The sequence below is a fragment of the Falco peregrinus genome, chromosome 12, assembly GCF_023634155.1.
Source record: "Falco peregrinus isolate bFalPer1 chromosome 12, bFalPer1.pri, whole genome shotgun sequence".
NCBI classification, from domain to species: domain Eukaryota; kingdom Metazoa; phylum Chordata; class Aves; order Falconiformes; family Falconidae; genus Falco; species Falco peregrinus.
The window spans coordinates 18,093,306-18,115,917 of record NC_073732.1 but is presented as its reverse complement, the minus strand read 5'-3'; the positions used below and the strand labels follow the sequence as shown (position 1 = coordinate 18,115,917).

General features: G+C 44.9%; 1 protein-coding gene and 1 long non-coding RNA gene across 9 annotated transcripts in view; one reads left to right on the top strand and one right to left on the bottom strand.

Annotated features, from left to right (window-relative positions):
* Window positions 1-21,664, top strand: part of IQCG (IQ motif containing G) — a 23,723-nt gene extending 2,059 nt beyond the window's left edge. Inside the window, exons 2-10 of one of the 3 annotated variants that reach the window (XM_055817211.1) lie at window positions 2,717-2,864; window positions 6,261-6,505; window positions 7,675-7,803; window positions 9,868-9,949; window positions 16,731-16,892; window positions 17,552-17,626; window positions 19,249-19,380; window positions 20,616-20,717; window positions 21,215-21,664. In XM_055817211.1, coding sequence (XP_055673186.1) covers window positions 2,717-2,864; window positions 6,261-6,505; window positions 7,675-7,803; window positions 9,868-9,949; window positions 16,731-16,892; window positions 17,552-17,626; window positions 19,249-19,380; window positions 20,616-20,717; window positions 21,215-21,358 — 1,219 coding nt within the window. In that variant the 3' untranslated portion in view covers window positions 21,359-21,664. The remainder of the gene's footprint in view (window positions 1-2,716; window positions 2,865-6,260; window positions 6,506-7,674; window positions 7,804-9,867; window positions 9,950-16,730; window positions 16,893-17,551; window positions 17,627-19,248; window positions 19,381-20,615; window positions 20,718-21,214) is intronic. The other 2 variants (XM_055817210.1, XM_055817212.1) reach the window with 2 other exon arrangements.
* On the bottom strand, window positions 13,004-22,612 carry LOC106112532 (uncharacterized). 6 transcript variants are annotated; one of them, XR_008749412.1, is made up of 6 exons: window positions 21,671-22,612; window positions 19,694-19,940; window positions 18,077-18,226; window positions 16,755-16,874; window positions 15,383-15,665; window positions 13,004-14,180 (listed from the first exon to the last, which is right to left on the bottom strand). It is a non-coding gene; the product is annotated as an uncharacterized LOC106112532 (long non-coding RNA). The 6 variants fall into 6 exon arrangements; XR_008749411.1 differs by lacking the exon at window positions 21,671-22,612 and adding an exon at window positions 20,344-20,607; XR_008749414.1 differs by lacking the exon at window positions 19,694-19,940 and having other exon boundaries at window positions 21,671-22,611.

The following is a 22,612-nucleotide window of genomic DNA, read 5'->3' as shown; positions in this document are numbered from 1 at the left end:
CAGGGAAAGAATGTCAACCTAGACTCTTGGGGCAAGCTTCACATACCTCTTTTTTTTTTATTAATGCAGTTTAATGAAGGAGTTCAGCAAAGCACAGTGATTAAGGTTGATGCCAACGGCTGCATCAGGATGATCTGTGGGCACTGTGTAAACGCTAAAATCCAGGGAGAGCAGCTGACTATTTGCAGTGTTTCTTAACGCCCCAGACAGTGGTTTCCTTCTCACTTCCAAGTCAACATAAGCCCAGAGTGTGCTGGCTTGGCACGCGCATCTGCTGAGTGAGTATACGGTTATAGGAGGAGATACACAGGGGGAGCAAACCAGCAGGCTTTAGAGAAACATTCCAGCTGTGAACTTTCTTAATGCATATTAATATCTTGACTTAATTCTTTCTTGGACAGAAGCTGCTGATGGGATAAAGGAAAGTTGTTGCATTCTCCTTTGTTTCCAAAAAAGTCACTTTTTCCTATGAGAGCTTCAAGTGTTGTTTCTTCTTTCAAGAATGCTGTTGTAATCATCTGTCACAGCTATCTCACAACAGATCTTTTTTCACTGTATTTTTAGCATTAGGACTCTACATGTAATAGATTATCCTTATGTTGTTTAGACTCAACATTTGGATCACAGATTTTTTAAAAAGATAAAAACAAGTAAAAGTTTTACAAATATTTTATTAGTGCCTGTTGACTGGAAAGAGACATGATCCGGCTTTCTCTATGTAAAAATACTTCATTCATGCATCTCCACTTCTATCATTGATTTGAAGGTTGAAAAGAAAGGAAAAGTGATGGGTTTAGTTTATTACACACATCATTAGCTATTTGTTTGTTAATTATCAGATTTCTATCTCAAGCTGTAGCATTTTTTTTTTTGTATTTAAGAGAAAGAGAAAAAAAATTCAGAAGCAAAATGAGGAAATCAATTCCTGCTTAGTCATAGGTGGCCATCAAAAGACCTGAACAGTGGGAATTAGGTAAGACAATATAAATACAAGAAGGATAGTAAACATATTTGTAATATTCAGAATCACTCCTTTGCTGTTATCTTCTCCTGCCATGATTTAAGCAAGCTTCTTGAAGTAATTTAGGGTGCCTCTATGATTATCTTCTCTGAAAGGCTGTTCCGTATCTTCACCCATGCAGAAGTTAGAGACCTTATCATAATTGCCTGGCTATGGGGAAATTATACTCCTTTGACCCTGGACCAGTATTATCCTTTAACTTAAATAGCTCTGTCTCTCCCTGGTATCTGCTCTTCATATATTTACATTATAGAGAGTAATCACAACCCTCAATTCTTTTAATCCCTTGTAAAAGGGAATTTCTATTCGCATGATCATGCCACTAGTCGCCTTCTGTACCTGTGCTTGTTTTTAAACACAAACAACTAGAAACATGCACCATGCCTTATATGAGGTTTACTGAAGCCTTATGCAGCAGCACTAGTACTTCTTTTTATCTGCTGAAAATAGCAGTCTTGCTACATCATAGGACTTGGCATTATTCGTGGTTCACAACACTGGAGTCATGCCACCCCTGAACCCTCTCTTCCACCCTGTGCTCCCACCTTCATAGCAGAAACTCTTGTGAAAACCCTTAATGCAAGACTGTGCACCTGGTAGTCTTGCATTCTAAGTTATTATTCAGTTAATCAAAGAAAAGGGTCTAGGCTGAAAGGAGCAATATTCCAGTTTCATTGACTGTACATATAGCTGTCATGAAAAAGACTGCCACTCACACACTAGGCTTTTTATTGTAGTCTCATGCACAAGGGGAGCCATGTCCTATTACAAAGGACACTACATTTCAATACATTGTATTAAACAACTTACTGTAGGAGTCAGGGACATCAAGAAACAAATGCATAAAATCTAAGTTATATTTGTTTGGTTTACCTATTCTGTTCTGATAGAGATCTAATAAACCTGCACTGAAAAGTGGCCCGTGTTTTATGCAAGTGAAATTAATTTCATGTTCCAATTGTAAATTATTTTCTTCAACAACAACAAAAAAATGTCTGTGAGCAAGACAAAGGGATGCTTAAGTATACATGTGAGCAAGACAAAGGGATGCTTAAGTATACATCTGAGCAGTTTCATATTTGAAATGCATTTTAAAATAAAACAACACAGAATGTTAAAGATAGTTTACTTAGTCCAGATACTGGTTTTTGTTTGACTTTCAGCATCTTAAGGTGGTAACAGTTCCTGCTGAGGGGACTGGGATCATAAAAGTGTTAAGGCTACATAGTAATAACAAGGAATGATTAGAGCATGAAGGTTCGCCATCTGAGATTTTATAAGGTGTGGATATTTTTTTTCCTTTTAAAAAAGCACCTTCGTTCTGTTGTTTCCCAAAGAACAAAGTCCATCATGAAACACTGTTCCCCCTTGAACTGAATGGTGAGGCCACCTCACCTAGTTTGTGACTTCCATATCCATTCTCTTCTCAGCCTGTCTACCCCAATCTACTGTAGGAGGGACCAGGACCTACTTTGTTTTGTGAAAGCTAAACATTTCCACTGTCCCTGAATGCAGCCATTAGCAGAGCATGGCTCCCCTCATAAACAGTGTATGAAAGGCTATAAACAAAGCTAGGGAAGTATATGAAAGGTTGCCAATACTACTTCAGCTCTACCTTTAGTTTAAACTACTGTTACTAACATTACTAACACCATAGTCTTTCTCATTGGTACCTTTTGTCTTTGTTCCTCTTAGCAAGAACACAGAGACTAAAGAAATGGAAAAATTCACTCATCTGGAAGCTCTGCTGTTTACTGCTGTGCTGGAGAATTGTGTGGATCAACTCTCAATTCTTGGATATATCATGCCAGTTTCATATGAGGGCAAGACAGACTTCAGCCACGTATGTGCCTCTATCCTCCCTGCTTAAAAAAAAATTTTTTTTTTCTTGTCTTGGTTTTATGTTTTCTACCACCATTTTTTAAAAAATCAGTTCATATTTTTTCTAAGTGCTCCATGACCCTTGGGTGAAGAAAGACAATGAAAGTGCATGGCTGATCAACTGCAGCATCACTGAGAAGCCTCTGTCAAGGTTTTGTGCAAAAAACTCTATTGACCCAAGATGAGGTTCCTGGGCTTATAATTTTAAAATCTTGGTGGTTAGATGACAAGCAAAGCATTAGGGAAAAGGAAGAAAAACATAAGGTTCTTATGTAGATACAAAAGAGTAGTATATTTGAAAGTACTCAAACCCAGGGTAATTCTGTTCCTCTCTAAGTCCATGCTAAAGTTCCTTTAGTCCCCGCAGACAATGAATTAAGAAAGATTCCACTTCAGAATAGGTTAGTAACTGCCCATTCTCAATGACCATTATTAATTAATTGATTTCTAATAGGCATCATAACTAACAGGGCTTGGGCAGAGATACAAAGAGCAGAGAAGAAGCCCTAATTCTCAGGCAGAGGTGTGTTGCTGTGGAGGAAGATGTGATATTTCTGGTAGCTGATAGACACATGCAACAGGATGGGACAGTCCTGAGGGGTAAACGGTTCTAAGTTCTGTCGTCATATATTTTAAGTGACATAGCAGATGGTTTCCAATTTAAGCCAGTTTGAAACTTTTTTAAAAGGAACTCAAAAAGTGTGTGACTAGGATGGAAATAAAAACTGGGATCTGAGTTTTCAGGTCCAATGCTGTTTGCTCTGTCTAACGTACCACTAAGAATGCAAGAGGAAGGTAAATCAATATGTTATTTTCTACGTGTTTCCTTTCCATACCACCTACTTTTCAAAAATCCAGTGCCAAGCAGCAGAAACTGGTGTTTCAGTAAATTTTAGGGCATGAACGATGCTTAGACTGTGCAACAGAGGGCACTCCTCCCCTAAGAGAGTCCTGTGAGCCAGTCTCACCTGCTTCCAGAGGATGCTTCTCCCTCAGAGACCTGGGTGGGAAACCTCTTTGCCAGCAACAAAATCACAGAGAAAGAGCATATATCTCGAGGACAGTAGGAGTTCTTCAGACACACAGACTGAGGTTGGTAGACCTACTAACACTTACATTACAAAGAAAACACCTTAGCTTTTCTCTTCAATCACAGATGCTCATTTTTACCAAGTCACTACTTAAGCCACAATTTTCTCACAGACTATAAACCCTGCTTGTGTTCTTAAAGATGCCAAAACAAATCGAGAAGGAAACAATTTTGAAACAAGAAAATGGCTTAGGGAAGCTACTTGCTAACTTTGGTGCTCTGTAATTTGATATTCCTCCTCGTTTCTCAGTTTACATTTGTCTGTTACTGTATTTGGAGAAGACTTGTATTTACAAAGCACCCTGGAGCTCTGTCAGTCAAACAAATCAACAACATTTTCAAAGACTGACATCTAAATTTCAGTTGATGACAGTTTTGAGAGGATTAATTACAGTGTTGGCCAGCACCTCATCGATTTTCCAAATCAGGGACTTTGTACATTGCTTCACGCAGGGCATCCCCCAGAGGAAAGCTGCCTTTCTGTTTGCAGAATTTTGGGCAAAAAGACTAGCAAAAGATAAACAGCTAGGAGAATACATGGATGGCAACACATGCAGTTTACAAATCCCTTGCTCTTACATAGTTATTTGGTAATTATTAGCATGCAAGTCCCTCCTGTTTATAGACAATCCAGTTATAGCCTGTCTTGAACTTTCCCAGACATTAAAAAACATTTGTCAGAACATTCATAAAATCTACATGATATTAAAGCCTGTTTGCCAAACTCAGTTCTTTCTGAAGTACAGCCATCACCAGCAAACTATTTAAACCTTTTTTTTTTTTCTAGTTAACGATGTAATTTTCATTGGTCTGTGTATATTTTGCATGCGATTCATTTAATGTAAATTGAAATGTCCAGAAATTAAGCATGTAGTCACCTAGACTTCGTCAGTAGTCAGTGGTGAGTCAGGCACTGCCAGAGGTGGATTCATCCCATCCGGAGATGTCCCAGATACTCAGAACTTGGAACGAAGCAGCCCCTTGCAGTGCCCTGCTCACTGCCCTCGCAGAGCACGGCAGCGTCGCAGGCCACTAATGGAGCCTCGCTCGACAAGTAACTTCTTGGAGGTACTGGCATACACAGTTGCTGCCCTGACTGCCTATTACTCTGCCCTCTGTGCTGTGTTGGCACAAACGTGTGCATGTGGCTGTGGAGGGATCTGGGCTGTGAACTGGTGCTGCTAAAAATGAATTATTTTTTTTTCCTTTTTGCTGGAAAATACTTCAGCTCAGTGAGTCCTTTAATCCATTTCCCCAAGCAGCCAGGGTGGGGAGTAGGCAGCTCTGGACTGGGATGGGGCTGGCAGTGACTGCGTTACTGGCTTCAGTGTACTGCTACTAAGTGTTCAGCCACAGAGATACTGGTAGACAGGCAAGAAAATTTTCTCTTTTAATGTCCCACTGCATACACCTGCTTTCTTACCCATAGCACATAAAGCAGAGAAATTCCTAGAAGCAAGGGCTCAGCCGATTTTATAGCGTGCTTTTGCTTTTCTGGGACGTTTTCTTTTTTAATAAAATTGTGCACAGCCACAAGATACCTTTCCATGTAGAAGAGAACTGACAATATTTTGAACTTCTTCTTTGAATTCATGTTATACTTCCTCTGTTGTCACTCTCAAAAAAACCCAGCTAAGTAGATGGCTGATGCCTATCATTTATTTCACACATCTCAGCTCTTGTTATAACAATAATATTGTAGGGAAATGTCATGGTGACAAGCAGTGGGAAATAGCCAAGATAGAGAGAAGGCAGAGGGGAAGCAGGCTAACAGTCTTCCAGTACATAAAAGCTGCTGCAAAGAAGAATGAAATTATTTGTTCTCCTAGAGACTAGGAGAAGCCGCCAGGGGCTCAACTGCAGCTGATGAGAAAAAAATCTTTCTTATGGTAAAGATTGTTGTGATATGCTGGCACTGGCAGAAGGGTGGTTAATCTCCATTGCTGGACATCATTAAAAACGTGTCAGGAATGAGAGTCTGAACCATCATCTCTTGGGGCAGATGAATTCACCTTTTGAGGCCTTTTATAGCCACTTTAGAACTTTTGATCCCAAGAACTTTAATAAGTCTACATTGTGTGCTCAAAGCTAACCCAAGAGAAACATTTCTGTTCTTCTACTCTGTGCAGAATGTAACATACACTATCAACTGCTCTTAGAATAGCTTCATTCTAGATTATTATTAATTTTTCTTCCTCTCAGATAATGATGCAGAGGGTTTATTTCTACTGCCCAGTGTGCAAGCAGGTCTCTCTGATTCCCTTTTAGACTGGCATCCAGGAAATGAAAGAAATCAGAGAGACCCAGAAGGAGCTGGATATTAGCTACCAAGAGCTTATGTCAGCAAGGCAAGGGAGTGGGGAAACAGTTACCTTCATGTCTCTGAAAAGCAGCAAACACGAGCAGCAGCTGGGGAAAACTGAGGATCTAAAAAGAATCCATCATCTTTCCAATAGGGCCATGAAAGACAGTGCTTTATCAGTAGAGAATCTCAGAAAGATTCAGGCTGACAGGTGAGTGAAGCACAAATATGGTAACTGTGGGGATGCTCGGAGCTGTAAAGTTCTCAGTCAAATCTCTTGAAAGCAAAAATGCAAGTTCCCTGCTCACCTGCTGCTGGTGTACCTCAGCTTGGTCCAGAAGGAGTACCTCTAAAGAGAGCAGCAGGGTCTAGCTTCATAGGCCATTTAGTTCTGGCCTTTGCTTGCCTCTGGATGCTAAGTAATGATGATCAGTTTATTTTGAATGGAGTTGCAAAATACTACCCAGAGTATAATGGTTGATTGGGTGGAATTCACACCAGGTACTTACTACCAGTGCTGAAGTTCTGGTATCTGGAGTCAGGCTCCCCTAGCAGGTATGTACAGACAAAGTGGGATCTGAGCATTGTCTCGTGAACTCACTTATTTGCAGGGCACACAGAGCTTCTATGGCAGCTACAGCCATTCTTTATAGAACAGATAATGTATATAAAGACCAAAGAGTTTATTTTTTTTTTAAATAAATTTTACTCCTGCACCTAATCCAGTGCCTTGATTTGCAGAAGTACCAGCAGCCTTTGGTTTAAAAGATGGACTGGGGAGCTGAGCATTCAGTATGCATTTTTCTGCATCCTGGCTTCTGTTCTTTAATGTTATTTCAACAAAAAGTTTAAAGAAGATGCTAACACAAATGAGGAAAATGCAGCTAAAATATAAAGACCATATTTCAAAGCACTATGAAATTCAATAAACTGGGCAAGCCCATGGATTTGTTAAGATCAGCTTAGGGCTGTACTGGGATATTTTGACACCCAGATATCCCTTCACAGACACACTCATCTGCATCCCCAGGTCTTGTTTTCCAAGATCCACCTATCTGTCACCACTACTGCAGGCCAGCAGCCTTCTTCCTGGCTGGCCATGGCATGGCATGGGTATGTTTTTGCCTTTTTGCTATTTCCTAGACTAGCATTCGGGACAGCATTTTAAAATTATAAGTTATGAACTCCTAATACAGAGTTCTCCAGATGTACAGGAAGCAGATACCATGGGAGAAGCACTCCTGAGTTTGATAGGACATAAGAACAGAAATGGGATCTTATATTTCCTTCCCTTCTTAGCTGTAAACAATAATGGATAAAGGCACCAGACACTGTATTACCAGTACCTATAAATTACTGTTGTGTTCCTTTTCCTGGCAGGCAGTATGCAAGTGATGTAATTACAATTACTATGAAAAAGATGCAGGAATTGGGAACATTTAATAGCCTGACAGAAGCTAATGAGAGAGAGAAGGCAAGAAAGAGCAAGTTTCATGACATCCTCATGAGGTTAGTGCTGTGTTCAGCCTCTTAACTGTGTTCAGTACTTCCTGCTTAGTACATGCTAAGAAGAAAAAAGCCACAACCCAAAATACAGAATGGATTCCGCTTTTTCAGCTTGAATTATTCTGTCTGCTTTACAAATTGTATTTCTTTCCCCTTCAGAAAGAAATAATGGATGGCTCTGATGATGATCTGAGCTAGGAATTGCCTGAGCTTTGACCAGACTGGACACCAGTGTCTGCATTAGTGCAAATGCTGCCCTGTATCAATTAAAACATAATGCAGTGCAGGAGCTCCCTGATCTTTAACTCTTGTCCCCAGCGAAAGCCAGAGCAGCAGAGAGTCTGTTCAAATCAGGGCCAGCAACATACGGTCTTTAGGTTATGTGGTGCTCAGGAGAATCTGCTCTGACCCATATGCTAATGTGGTCCCTTTTCCCAGTAGCAGCAAGGGGCTAGCACAGATGGTGACAGAGGCAGTTGTCCTATTTAAAACTAATCCACCGGCCACTGCGCTACAGATCCTCTTCTGTCCCCAGCCTCACAGGGTACGGGTTTGTTATCAACTCAGACTGGTGATTCCTTAGCTCAAAGTTCTGTGCACTAAAGGTATGGAGTTTTTTTCAGCATGTGAAGCTCTGGTTCAATCTCAAACCTGTCAGAGAGAATAGCACTCATTAGAGAAGTATTTGACCATTTTAAAGCTACTTTGTTCTGAGTAGCAGCTCAGGCCTATCATTGAAGGTAGACAAAGTCATGATTTGTCATGAGTCCAACCTACTGGAGCAGCTCCGGTGGTGGCTCAGGGGTCTGAAATGTGTGATTTCAAGCACAAACCCCAACTCTTCCACTGTCTAAAACCAATGGGTTTATTGTTTATCCATGGAAGGGACAGAAAACAAAGATGAAGGCAACAATTCCTTGTGGAATAACTATCCAATACTGGAAGGTGGAAAGGAGCAGACCAATTACAATTAGAAAGGACATAATACTTTTTATTCCGTTTTGGCAACCATATCTAGTCAATATATTGTCTGTTCTGCTATACATTCTTTTCGTGGAATTCCCTTGATCTGTCTTTCAATATAATTTATACTTGCCTGGTTTTGTGTCAATATACTAGTCTGAAAGCAGTCTGCAGTAAGGATGGAACTCTTTATCAGGGGCTTTTGTTCATTACAGTCACCCAGCTAAGGGCTCTGAAAATGAAGTGTATGTTTGATTGTAAGGCTGGGATATGGTACAAAGTCTCAGGTATGAACTGTAGCATTTACTAGCTTTAAATCAAATCATAAGCATAAAAACTTAGAAAAGCACTCCGAGTGAAGAGAAGAAGACCTAGAAAGTTACTGCATTTGAGTTTTTTTAGACAGGTAGACACTTCTCTAGCTTTTGGCTTTCACTCGTATCTCTTCATGGATCTCAGAACCTGAGGCAATGTTTTTTGAAAGACTGAAAATAATTTTGAAAGAAAGAAAAAATTCTCCATATATATAATGAAACTTACACAATTTGGCACTGTCTGCTGATTAGGCATGCTTTTTCACAGAATCAGGGAGATTTTTGCCTGAAACGCAGAAATAGTTACTCAGTGAAGGCATCTTCCCTCTGCTATAGGAATTGCATCATCCTCAACTCCACTCCAGGCTTCCAAGAAGAGCATCCCCTGGGTTTTGGCTTATTCTTCCTTTCATTCCCATCTTCCTTGCTCAGTCTGTGCACCTCTTCTTTCAGGATTTATTTACCAAGTCACTAGCTTTGGTGAGAAGTCTCTGTTTCTGACTTGCAGATGTGCAGCCTGCCTGAGGCTCAGTGAAGGGATGAATGCCTTTTTTGCTGCTCAAGCCACAGGAAACAGCTTGTCTTCTGCTGGTTTGAAGAAGGAGGCTGAGCTTTTGTGTCCGCTCCTTCTAGTTCAGTTGTTAGAAACTCACTGAGAGAGCGGGATCAGTGGGACAGTGTTCAGCTAGGTGCCACAATGGATCAGGAGACAGGAAGCTCTCCTTCTAAGTCAACAGCTCTTGTCTTTTTTGATATATTTAAGTGATTGTATTTTCCCATTTTTCTTCAGGGAGGAGGAAGGAAAGGAGGAGATAAAGTCACTCGAGAAACAGCTGCAAGATGTCAAGGAACAAACTGAAATAGAACTTCAGGTGAGATGACTTAGCACTGGGCATCATGCCAGGGGGGAAGCCTGTTAGCAAGCTTGCCTCTGCTGCCCAGGAACTAGCATTCAGATGAGAGGACATGTGGCATGTATAATGATCCATCATTTAGGAATATAGAAGCAGAATAATTGCAATAAAGATCTGTAGTTTTAATAAGCCTGTTAATGACTTTAAGAGCAGTGTCCAGTGGTCTTCAAATGGGAGCTCAAAATGCTCATAATCATGAGAGACCATGATCAAATTAGAATACCCCAAAAACACTGCTGGGAGCAGCAAAGCACCAATATCTGTGATCAGTAAGAAACAGGTTATCTGTAGATAGCAGTATCTAAGGTTCTGTTATACATACTCATGCAGACGTGATGCCTGGCACAGAAGAAATTGTGATGATGAAGGACAGGGAAAGAAGATGCCTGGCATAGGGGCACATCATTTTTCGACTTTGTCTGGTGAAAATGTCATGGTGTTAATCTATTTTCCTAGGCTTCCAGATATTAGAAAATCCCAAATGTAGGATTTTTACAAAAGGGAAAATCAATGTTATTGCACATATGCTGTCAACTTGATCTTTCTGGAAAGCTTCAGCCCTTCTGCCTGCAGCACACAAATAGTGCGTGCATGCACACTAAATGTGGGGCATTCTGGAAATGTCAGACTTGCTACAACAAATGCAGATCAATTGAATGGCATGTCACTGGTCACTAGGATGCTCACCAGACAGCTCGGACTTGATGCTCGTGAGTGCTTTGCAGCACAAGCACACGCAGTTCTGTGCAGAAACATAGAAACATAGCCTGGCCTTGCTGAGGCAGGAAAGAGTCTGTGATAGAAAACAAGCAAAAGGTAGGCAGGTTCAGAGCTCTACAAGGACAGGAAGAAGGAACAAGAATCTGGTGCTTGGTTCAGTACTGAGAAAGAGAACAGCAAGGGCGTCTGAGGAAAGATTTGCTATCACTGAATTTTGTCTTCGGACAGAAGCATGGACAGTAATCAAGCCAGGATATAGTTGGCTACAGAGAGGAACTGTAAGCCACTGACATGCTGGTGAAGTACAGTTTATAGAACATAAAGGTTTTGTGTTGGCAGCCTGGATGCATGTGCAGTGGAAAGTTTAACTGTAAATACAGGATGGCTGCAAGAACATGAAGGATCTGTTTGCGCTGATAGCGTATGCAGCTGTCTATAACTGAAGAAACACCAGAAGTCCAGGGGAGATATTAGAACAGCAGAGAAGAAAGCAGGAATGTACAAGATAGGAAAATTCCTTTGGGCCAGTACTCATCTACTAGTAGAGATCCTGGAAAGGCATAACGTACTGGGAAGCACAGCAAGATGAAAAGAACACTGGAAAAAAACCGATGTGGTCGTAACAGAGAGGAGAAAGAAGAAGAGTCGCTGAAGAAAATGGAGAATAAGCAATTTAGGAGACAAACCAAGGAAGAAGAGTTGTGGCAACTAAAAGAGAAATGCAGGATGAACTTTCTTCCCCTACAGATTTGAACAGAACATCTAAAGGATGTAGAGGTCAGAGCCAGGACTGAGAAGGGGAGCTGTATACCTCAATATACACTTACTGCCACTGGAAATGATATGAGAGCCTGTTTCCAGGCCCTATGGGACAACCCAAAAGTCCCTTGACATCTGTGTGGCAGACTGTATGTTGTCCATTTGCTTCTGCACATTGTCCCTTCTCATTCAGATTCTGACGGCTCCCGGGAAGCTCTCGTTCTCCCACTCCCCTAGCTAGTGCACATGATGAGGGAGTGCTCCTCAAACCTCACAGTGTCTGCGCACACAATATACGTATCTGGTTCTGGTTTAATGCCTTGTCAGGAACTGGTGTACGGGGGGCTACAGTCATCCTGTCTCGCACTAGCAGCAATGTTGTGGCACTGTGCAGTCAGGCTGGGCGCTTCTCTGTGTCCTGCCCTGCACCCCTCCTACCTCTTGCAGTCATAAGAAGGTATGTAGCTCCCATCCTGAGAGGGTGCTTTTCTCCGTGTTCTTTCAGTACTTTCTGCTAATTTGGCTCTTCCTTTTTGCCTCATCAATTGGGATCTGCACTCATCTGGGATTTTGTTTTTATATTTCCAGCTTAAAAGCCCTTTTCTGGGCTTCCTTATAGTTTCAGCTTTGATAACAAATCAAAGACAAGACTACTTTCAAGTACTGCTTTCCTCCTGTGCCAAAAATAATGGTGTCTCACTATGTCTCCCAAGGGAGAATAATTTCTATTCGCTTCATATGGGATTTTCCCATAGGCAGTTTTACAGACACTTGCATTATCTGTCACCTTGCCAACTAATTAAGAACAAAAATACAGATTGCTGATTTTGGAGTACTTTGAACAACAGTAATGCACAGACCTGTAGACAAAAGCCTACATGGTTGTCTCCAGACTAGTGGATGAGAAAACAAAAGCAAGCAAATCAAATCATGGAACCAGAAAAACACGGCCTTTACTTTATGCATGCTGCCTGTATCTTTGTATTTTCAATCTTGCTGCCTCTTAATGAGATGCTGATTAATGCTGTATTAGCCTGCTCGGCTCATTTTTCTTTTTAATGGAACACAAATCAATGCTGAATATTCTTATTTATTTTGTTTTATTTTCTCTTGGAAAGCACGGATGTCTCTAAAGGAGCTGAAATGATCCGTGTGGTTCTGCTCTTCCCCCTCCATGCAGGAGCATCACCGATGGCTCTAGCTTGGCTGCAGGAATTCTGTTTGCTGCTGCAGTGTTCACTTTCTAGCTTGTACAGAATTACTCACTTCCTCTGGTTTCCTGGACAAGTGATGGCAGTCTGTACAGATTCTAAAGCAAGTTAATATTGTATAGGATTATATAATTTAACATAAAAATGCAGGAAATGTAAACTTTAGAGTTCCTGCATTGGTATTCACCCAAAGGCTTTTCATCTCTTGTAGATTTTGTGGTATACTCATGCCATACATGTGTCAAGTCACGGTATAATTTTATAACAAGCAGTAATATTGCAGGTTACCAACCAGACAGAAAACCAAGACGTTGCACCACGGTACCAGTGAAAACAGGTTTGTAACTTTTATTTTATGTAGGCTGTCATAACACACCCAGCTCAGCTGTATCACTGCACCGCTCGATGGTGCTTTTAGTAGCGCGACAAAAATCCATCATGTCACTTCTGTTATCTCTGCCAGGAGGACAAAGGCATCAAAGAAGTGTTCTGGGGGAATGTTTTAAACATGCACTCACTGGTGGAGTGGTTTCCAGTGGAAAAATGCACTAGGCGATTACACTAGAAGGCACAAGGTTTGTGATAGTCCTGAGCTCCTGGGTGACTTCATTCCACTGCTGGCACAGCCCCAGGGCAGCTCAGCAGGACCCAGAGCTGGTGCGCTAGATCCAAACCCGGCTCCAGAGGGACAGGACTTTTGACAAGAGCACTGCTGTCCTCAGGTCTGCTCCCTCTGCCAGCAAACTGCCCCTCACACGGCTTGCCCCCTCAGTTTTGGGGATCGGAGGCGAGCTAGTGGAGGGCTGCAGAAGCCATGGTGTCAAACCGGGTGGCCTTCCAGGCCTGCTGTCCTTTTCGCTGAGGCATTTCTAGGGGGTGTGCAGCATGGGGATGTTCTGGCAGCTGGGACAGAAATGCGCTTACGGCCTTATTGAAGTGTCTGTAGGGCTGCACGTTGTGGTTTCGGGGGGAGCAAGTCCAGGCTGCAGCAGGTGTGTAGATCGAAGCGTATCTTTAGGCTTTGCAAGCTGAGATATTGCAGCTGCCAGGGGAGAGACCTGAGCTCATACACACTCGGTGTGGAAGCCAGGAGGCAGGCAGCAGGGCGCCCTGCCCGCACGATCCTGCCTGCATAGAGCACAGCACCCATTTCCCTGCCGCCTCCCGGTGCTTGCCAAATGGCGAGCACTGGGTGCGCTGCTGGTAGCAGGGTGTTTATCCAGCTGCTGGAGAAATTCCTCCGACTGTTTACGCCTGTTGGCTATTTTTGTAACTAGCTGTATTTTAAGTGACTGTAAATACTAACTGACGTGGAAGAGCTGAGAGATCTAGGTGACACTTGCAAGACAGATAAATCAAAGTAAATGAAAATACAGGAGCACACATACCCTCTCCAGCTAAATGCAGTTGCTTTTGCAGCCAGACAGCATCTGTGGGGCAGACTCCTATGGCACCGCGTGGTAACAGCAGCAGACAGGCCTCTGAGCTGATTCTGTGAACTGAGAGATCAGAACAAATCAGCTTGTTTACCTGCTTGTGAAGCAGACTGGCTCTTGACAACTATTTCCTGGGTTTTGATCTTGGTCTCTGCCAGTTTTGTGATAGTTTTGTACACATGGGGTATGATTTTGCATCTTTGGTTTGGCAGATTCGACGCTGAAGTCATCCCAAATAAGCAGCCCAGAGGCTTACTGCATTAACTATGAAACTGCTCTGTGTCCTGGCTGGGACCTTTGCTATGATAAACCAGAATTAATTAACTCATTTTCCCAGTGCCTATCCCTGAAGCTCATGGAACAGCATACTCTACAGATGGTGTGCACGGCTTGTGGGCATTTACTACCCACAACCTACTAACAAATGTGCCCCAGTTCTGCAGTGCCAGGTCCATCAGCTGGGCTGCAGTAGCTGCCCTCTCCAAGCGAATGCGTTGCTGTAAACCATCAGTGGGGTTTTGCATTTCATTTCCCGTCTGCTTTGGGTTGTGTAACCAAGCCCCCAGACTCCCCACCTCTAACGAAAATGTTTTACAATACCGCAGACCAAATCCAAACCACTGACATGCCATACAACGAAGAAAACAAACAGAGCAGATGGGCCCCCATCCCAGGCTCAGGGCACTGGAATCAAAAGCACTTTTCCCTCTGCTTTACTAAAATACGAAATAGAAAATAATCTGGCGAAGTGTTCATGCTCTGCTCCACCTCTCTAATATCTGAGTACTCTGTGATCTAGGCTGAACCCTTTTTTCTGACCTGTTTGCAGATCCTTAGCAGATAGCAGTAACACACTGGCATCAGCAGCGCTTGGCTTTGCTGAGCCTCAGTGTCACAAAAAATGGGTGTTCTGCATTCGCGTCTCCCCAGTCTCTCTGCCAGCCTTTCAATTTAGACGTAATTCCGCCATGACACAGGAAGACAATCTCAAAGTGCTACATTCACCGCCCGTGTCTCCTGACCAGGAACACAACCCATCCCAATGCCCACCAAAATTTCATACCAGGGAAAATAAAAGCCATTACCAGAAACCTTAACAGGGCACAAACAGGTCATGCCTGTAGCTGTCTGCAGTCATATGATGATATGGCTGTAAAATAGTATCTGATTTTGGAAGCCTTCAAAAAAATGTGAATGCATGACTTCTAAACCCACAAAACAGCATCAGCCAAGGCCCCTAATTGCCCTGAGCCTTATAAACTTACTTTACTCTTCCTATGTCCGACAAGGGTTGCAGGGGGAAGGATTTTCCTTTTAACTGTTCCAAAGTCTTCTTATAAGGAAACCTTTTCCAAATGAGTCATGCTGCAGAGGCTTTTAAACACAGCACTATTGAGCTGGCTTCCTCCTGTGGCATTTTTCCATGTTTACACAGCTAAGGAATGTGATGGTGCTTCAGAGACAAGATACGTGGGCTTCAAAACATTTAAATGCCAGCACTTTGGTATTTCATCTTCAGCTGCAAGGTCTGGCTGATGAATGTCAAACCTGTCAGAGCATGGCAGGAAAGCAAAGAGAAAGGCTGTAATGGAGCAATCAGGCGCCAAACCAGAGGCATTAAGATTGATCTTGCATAATTGCACAGCAGACTTTGATGACCTTTTAACTCTTAATACAAAAGTCTAGAGTTTTTCATTCTACAGGCGGTTCTTCCAAGTTCCAACCCCAGATTAATGAACTTTTATCTGTTAGTCAAAGAAATTCATTAAAAAAGAGTAAACAAAACAACAATCCCAAATAAAACAAATGCACTTTGCTTCCCGAGCATGCTCCAAAAGCCAGACAAATAGACACACTGGCTCAGGATTCTTGCCGACGGGGGAGCTTCCAGGGACAGAATTCCCCCAGGAAAGCTCAGTTCCATCGTGAAACAAGGCACAGGGAGAGGCTGGAAGCTCATAGCCAGCTTTTCCTTGGTACTTCTTCCTCACCCTGGGTGTATGCTTTTATAACAAAGCGGGTACCATCTACCTGGTAAGATTTCAAGAAAGAACTGTTTAAACACGCAAGTAAGACAAGATTGGATTTTCACCTGTTCCTAAGGTGATATTTATACAGTTGCTGCATAACTAGAAAAAAATGAATCCAAGCAATAGAGTATACATTAGGAAATCAAACTGCAGCTTATGTCAGGCTGAGGCATTATCCTCATCTTACAGATGCTCGCTCACTCACTGAGACAGCCTAATCCAAGAGGTTAGTAAGGCCTAACTTTAAGCAGTTGAATTGTTTGGCTTCTTTCATGCTTCTAACAGGCATGACTGAATCCCTTCCTGGACCAGAGACCAGAAGGCCAGGCTTCTTGTCCCACTCTGTTCATCATTCCACCCTCTCCAGACGTAATCTGTCCTTGCTGACGGGCTTATTGCCTTCTGTGTGGGTTACAAATCAAACTTCCCTTTGAAGTAGAGGGTGAAATGGAGCAACATTCAGGGAACGTGTGAAGCTTATAAACTCAGAAGAGACCAGGCTATCAAGGAGTGGAGAGATTAAGAAAGTGAGCTGACCGCAGTCTCTGGCCTTGCTTTTGTGCTTCTTCTGTCTCCACACCAGAACCGAGATAGTGTGATTCTTTACCTCAAAGACGAGCTCCAAGAGATGAAGGCCAAAATGAACATGGAGAGCTGCTACGTGAAGAAAAGCACAGACCTCCAGGTCCACCAAACCCAGAAGAAGTGCAGCAATGCAGAGAATGCCCTGGACATGGAAATTCAGGTAAGCCCTTCCCATGGCCCCTACTGGGAGGCATCTCCAGCTCCTAAGAAAAAAGTCCTCCCTTACTCCCTAGATGCCCTTTCTGTTCCCCATCACAGTCGCCAACACAACTGTTGGAACTGGATCAGGAAACTCATCCAGGTTAGAAATCTTTCTCTTTTCCATTGCTTCTCTGTATGGTCACGCACACAGCAACAGCACAGCTGGCATGGCTGCAGGGGACAGCGGCTGGAGGCAGGGACTGCTTAAACTAACACCATCGTCAGAGAAACAGACCCGTAACTATGTCCAGGGGCCGCAGTTACAAGGCTGTTTAGCAACACAAGCAGCCTAAGCTCCCAGCATGGCCCACAGCACATTATGCTGATAGAGCTGTTGATGCGGTAAGGTGAGCTGGAATAGAAAACTGTTCTGGTTTTGCAAGCTTTTTGTTTTGGTTTTTTTTTTGACTGATCAAGTTCTGATCTAGTTGTCCCTTTTTCATGGATGGCCCAGGGGCAAGGACTGCCTGGGTTAATTTTGTCACTGGGAAATATGGCTGTGGACTGCACAGGGGGCTCCTGCACTCTTGCTCACCAGCTGGGCCTTCGGCAGCACCTGTTTGCACACACGTTTGCACTGACATTGTCTCTCGTGTTTTCTGTCTGCGCTGATCACAGAAGTTGAGGAGCAAAACTGAGGAGGAGATGCGAGTCCACATGGAGATTGAAAATTTCCTCAGGCAACACTATAAGGTATGTGTGACTGTCTGCTAATCCTTAAAATAGCAACTGATAAACATTATACCATCAATTAGTATCTAAAGAAAACCAGTTATTGCTCCATCAAATTTACCAGGTTCGTGATTGCTACTGTTTGAATGACTACATATCCTCAAGTGTTAATTAACCCAGCTCTCCCAGACCTGGGATATGCTACATTTGGATACATTTCCTTAAAATTAGAGTTCATGTAATGATTAGCATTGTTTATTCGGGTGTTACGGATTTTTCCTCCCTCAGATAGTTGTATTCAGCTAACTGGAATTTTATTTAGACCCTCCTTGGCAGTAGCTGGGACTCCCAGTGACCCCATGAAGAGTGCAAGTGCACAAAGTGAGGGCAGCCGTTTCACAGACCCAAGTGTTGCACAGGGGGGGCACTAAGGAAGAAATAACACAAACTGCCAGCCTGGTTTTACCATACCTTAATCTGAGGAAGAAGCAGCGTTGATAATTGCCAACTCACAATTATCGTAGCCATTTTCAGCAGCAACCATGAATGTCCTTGTGCTGTTGATCCAGAGGTTCAGAACTTCCCGATTGTCAACAGCAGAGCCCATTACAGCAAATAACACTGGAAAGAGTGTCATAAACTGTATGACTGGAAGAAAACCTCTACTACCGCAGGGTACCTAACATCACCACCAGTATAAAATTTAATAGAAGATAATAAATTTAAAAAAAATGTAATCTGAGTGCAAAGAAGTGCTGTATCTTGTGAGCAATTAAGTAGTGTCCTCTATATCCCAGAGCCTTAATCTGATCAGCGCTTCATAGTGAGGGGACTTTCTGGGAACAAGCTGCAGCTTATTTGACCTCTACCAGACGGCATAGTACAAGCCTCTCTGTACTCAGGCAGCTGGTGGCTTTATAGAGGCACACAGAGAAGAGGATGACCATGCCCTCCATCTCCCTTGTGTGTCCAGCTGTGATGCTGTAATGAGATTGATGCTTTTCCTCAGATTATTTTTCCATGCAAGCAATCGTGGTTGTTGCTATGGAGAAGTTACTTGTGAATGGGAGGAAGTCATCTGGGTCACGGTTTCAGAAACACCTGCCCTCCTATTCACGAGTGAGACAAAAGCCAAGTTCACAACCTGAAATAGCGTGAAGTGCTGTCCCCTGGGACCTTATTCCTGGTGCGTTGGGCTTAATCCAGAAAGTGAGTAGGGAGTCAGGCAGAGGATAAAAGCTTTTGCACCAAAAAATTCTTTTTCTTAACCCCTCCCCCTCCCTCTGTATATACATGAAGAAGGGCTTCTGGTTGTCACTTACTTCACCAGGGTTGACTGTGCACAAAACTAACACCCAGTGCTTCTCCACTCCTCGTGCACCTCTGGAAGTCCAACTTAGTCTCTCTTCATCCCCAGTCCAGTTCTGCAGCTGCTGTGGTGAACCCAGTGAAGGGCTTGCAGGCCACCAGTAATTTATCACTAGGCCTAGGGGTTTGACCCTTTCAAGGTGAGAACGAAACACTGACCATGCAAAATTTACGGGACCCTTACCACCATCCTGACAGCAGGCCACACAGCAGTAGCAAATCTTTCCCCTGTACCCTCTTTGTACTGTGCTGAGCACCACTCTGTCCCCATGCAGAAGGTGGAAGAGGAGCTGGAATACTGGATGGACAAGTATGAACACAGCATAGATGCTAAAGATGAAGAACTGAATGCCCTAAAAGCATCAAAGGCAAACAACTTGGAAATGCTGCAGAGAATTGCCAAGGAGGTAAGACATTCAGCACCATGTCAGTGCTCAGCCACGCAAAACTGCATCCCAGTTTTTTTCCTTCTCTCATTCAGATAAGGAACCAGGACCATGGGGGGAAAAAAAGTAATCTTGAGGTGTAGGGAGGGTTTATAAGCAGTGGTCCTGGGAAGGCAGGGACCGAGTAGTCATCTTCTGTTTGTCACGTGTGACATCAAGGAAGGATGATGATGTTTCCCCTACAGCTATTTTCAAATACCAGCAAGCGATCAGCGAGCTATTGACAGCCTTTGTGAGGGGCAAAGACACTGTCCCACCCGTCCGTATGCCTCACCTTAGTTTGTTACCTGAGTCTGAACAGATCTGCTCCTTCCAGCAGCACTGGGGTAAGACAGGCCGAGACTGGAAAAGGCACCTCATCCCTTCCTGCAGATGCACATTCACAGCGGCACAGTTGTTATAAGGGAATCGATTCCAGTTAAAGCCATTCCTGTCCCACACTGGTTTCTTGGTTAACCTCTGGGCTCTGATCACAGCTTGCAGGCACAGTGGAGCAGGTGGCACAGGGCAGAGAGAAATGTCTAGAAAAAGGGGTGTTTTAAAGCCAGAAGGAATTAACTTGTAATCATTCCTTACTGTCACTGGGTCTGAGACGATGGTACCGAATTAGAAGTTTCCCTGCTTGTGGGCTTATTTTCCACTCTGTACACTGTCAACTCAGCGTCCCAAGTGTGTTTGTTCATCATCTGCTGCCTAGCCTGGGGGAGCACGGCTCCGTCCTACCACCATCTGTTGCCTGAGACGCCATCAGCCAGCCATTTTACAGCACAGGATCAGAGGGTTAATTACACCCAGGTGGCAAGAGGTTTCACTTTGGCAGCAGCTCTCAGTGCCTTAGGACTGACAGTGGTAACGAGCAACATTTGCCATCTGGATTTGGGAAGGCTCAAGTGAAGGAGGTGGGGGAGGAAGGTCTGCGCTCACATGTCACCCTTGGGCTGCCGCGGAGCTCCCTGGTGCAAAGGTGGGAATCCACACCGCATCCCACGGGCCGGAGCAGCCCTGGCTGGGCTGTGAAAGGCGTGAAGCAAGGGTGAGACCAGCAGGCAGCCAGAGAAGACTCCTTGCACCAGGGTCTGGGCGAGTCCTGCCCTGCTCTGGCAAGCTGCTGGGCAGAGTGAGCCTCGAAGGTTGGCCCTGCAGTTTAGGGGATGTGTTTTTCATGCAGCTGTTGCTACCCCCGTGCTATCTTGCAGTGCCAGACATTTGAGGAAACCATCATCAGCGACCGAGCGGAAAAGGAGGCTAAAAGAAGACAACTAGAGCAGGACGCCCTGGAGCTGAAGAGCATCCTGAAGGTAAAGGGCAGCGAAGCTGAGGTGGTGCTGCTCCATCAGTAGCTGGGAGTTCACACCACAGGCTTTGTTCAAGCAGAAAACAGCCCAAGACAGTTGGCTGGTGCGGGGCGGCACAAGCAGAGGACAGCCAAAGCCTGTCCCCTTGCACTGGGGCAGCTGCAAAGCCAGCAGCTGGCTGCAGGTCTGAGAGGGGAACAAAAGGGAGAAGCAAGTCTCCTCGAATGACACGGGGTTGTGCCCATCACACAGCCCCGCTGCACGGGCGATACAGGGAGGGGCGTGGGGCAGTTCCCACATTTGTCCCCTTGCCACCAGCAACAGATGCCCTCAGCCCACACGCGGATACCGTCAGCATAACCAGCACAGGCCCAGCTGTTGCTCCGTGGGCCAGGGGTGCCCTCCTGCAGCTGGGGGGTGCGGGACAGGCTCTCCGGTCATTGAGCTGTACCAGGTACCACAGCAAGCGATTTCTCCTAAGACCTCTCTCTCTCTTCCAGCTGCAGGCCTGGTGGAGAGCTACAATGGTCCGCAGAAGCCTTGGCCCCTACCAGGCCCTCAGGAAGATGCGGGAGAAACAGCTATCAAAGCAGAAAGAAAAAGGGAAAAAGGGAAAATCTGGAGAAAAGAAAAAGATGCGTTAAGTAAAAAAAGTGGCTGCAGCTGTGCTCCAGGGCTGCTGCTGGGCAGGGCACTGTGGCCTCTCTGTCAGACAGGATGAAATAAACCATTTAACAGAGCTGGGACTATTCTGCAGAACACAGTTCGTGACAGACACAGTTAAGGGGAGGCTGCAGTAAATCTTAAAGGTCTTGAAGCTGGCCTTGTGCAAAGACACAGTTTCTGCAGGAGAAGGGGATTTCCATCAAAGCACTGGGAAATGCTGTAACCCCAAAGTGCTTTATGGAAACGTGACGGCTAGCAGGAGGTAACCTGTTAACAGCCCCGTAACTCACCTGCACGGGATGCTCCGCACCGAGAACCCCCTCTGCAGGCACCAGAGCACTGACCGCGGCCGAAGCACTGGCGTTGGCTGTGGCTCTGTGTCAGGCAGGGAGGCCAAGTCACCCGCGTCTGGGCTCAGGCTGCACGGCCCCGCCAGCAGCGCTGGCACTGGGTCAGCAGGGGAAAGCTGCTGACAGTTCGCAGTGTAAACACCAGGGCAGTCAAAGCGCGCAGGTTTCCACTCCCACAGTCCTGCAAAATGTCGGCGCATAGACAGAAAAGCTCCAAATACCTTCCGATCATGGGAAGGTGCAGCGGAAAAAGGCGGCCGGCCGCGCTCCTGCGGGAGCTGGTCTGTCGCAGCCGTACCCAGCACCCCGGCCACCGACTGCCAGCGAGGCCAGGCCGCAGGCAGGGCAGGGCGCCAGGCTGCAGCGGAGCAGCGTGCTGCTTTTTTAGCCGGGAGGGGAGCCCCTTCTCCTGACATGCCCGTCAATCACACGCAGGCCTGTGCGCAGAATTAGTCCCGCGGTGGAGCTGGCTGGTTTCTAACACTCCCACGCAGGAGAGTGAGCTCAAACCACAGCCAGTCTGCTGTGCTCTGTGACCGGCCCGTGCCGGCGCTGCCCAAGCGTCCTCGTGTCCAAGCTGAACTGTGCCAAAAGCACTAAAGTTCAAGTGAGACCGAAATCACGAGCGGAGACTGGCTCAGAACGGGCTGACCGGGAGCGAAGGGGCTGGTGCCCAGCGCTGGGGCAGCTGGCTGCCAAGGGAGCGCTGACGTTTCGGACACCCGACAACCCGGCATCAGCCGTACCGGCGTTACCGCCGCAGCACGGCTGCTGGCTTGAAACCAGACCGCGTGCCCACCCCAGCAGCGGTACCGGAGTGGCGATCACGTTCGCCGGTTTTCTATGGTCCCTACGTGGCGGCAAGAACAGGGATCACACGGG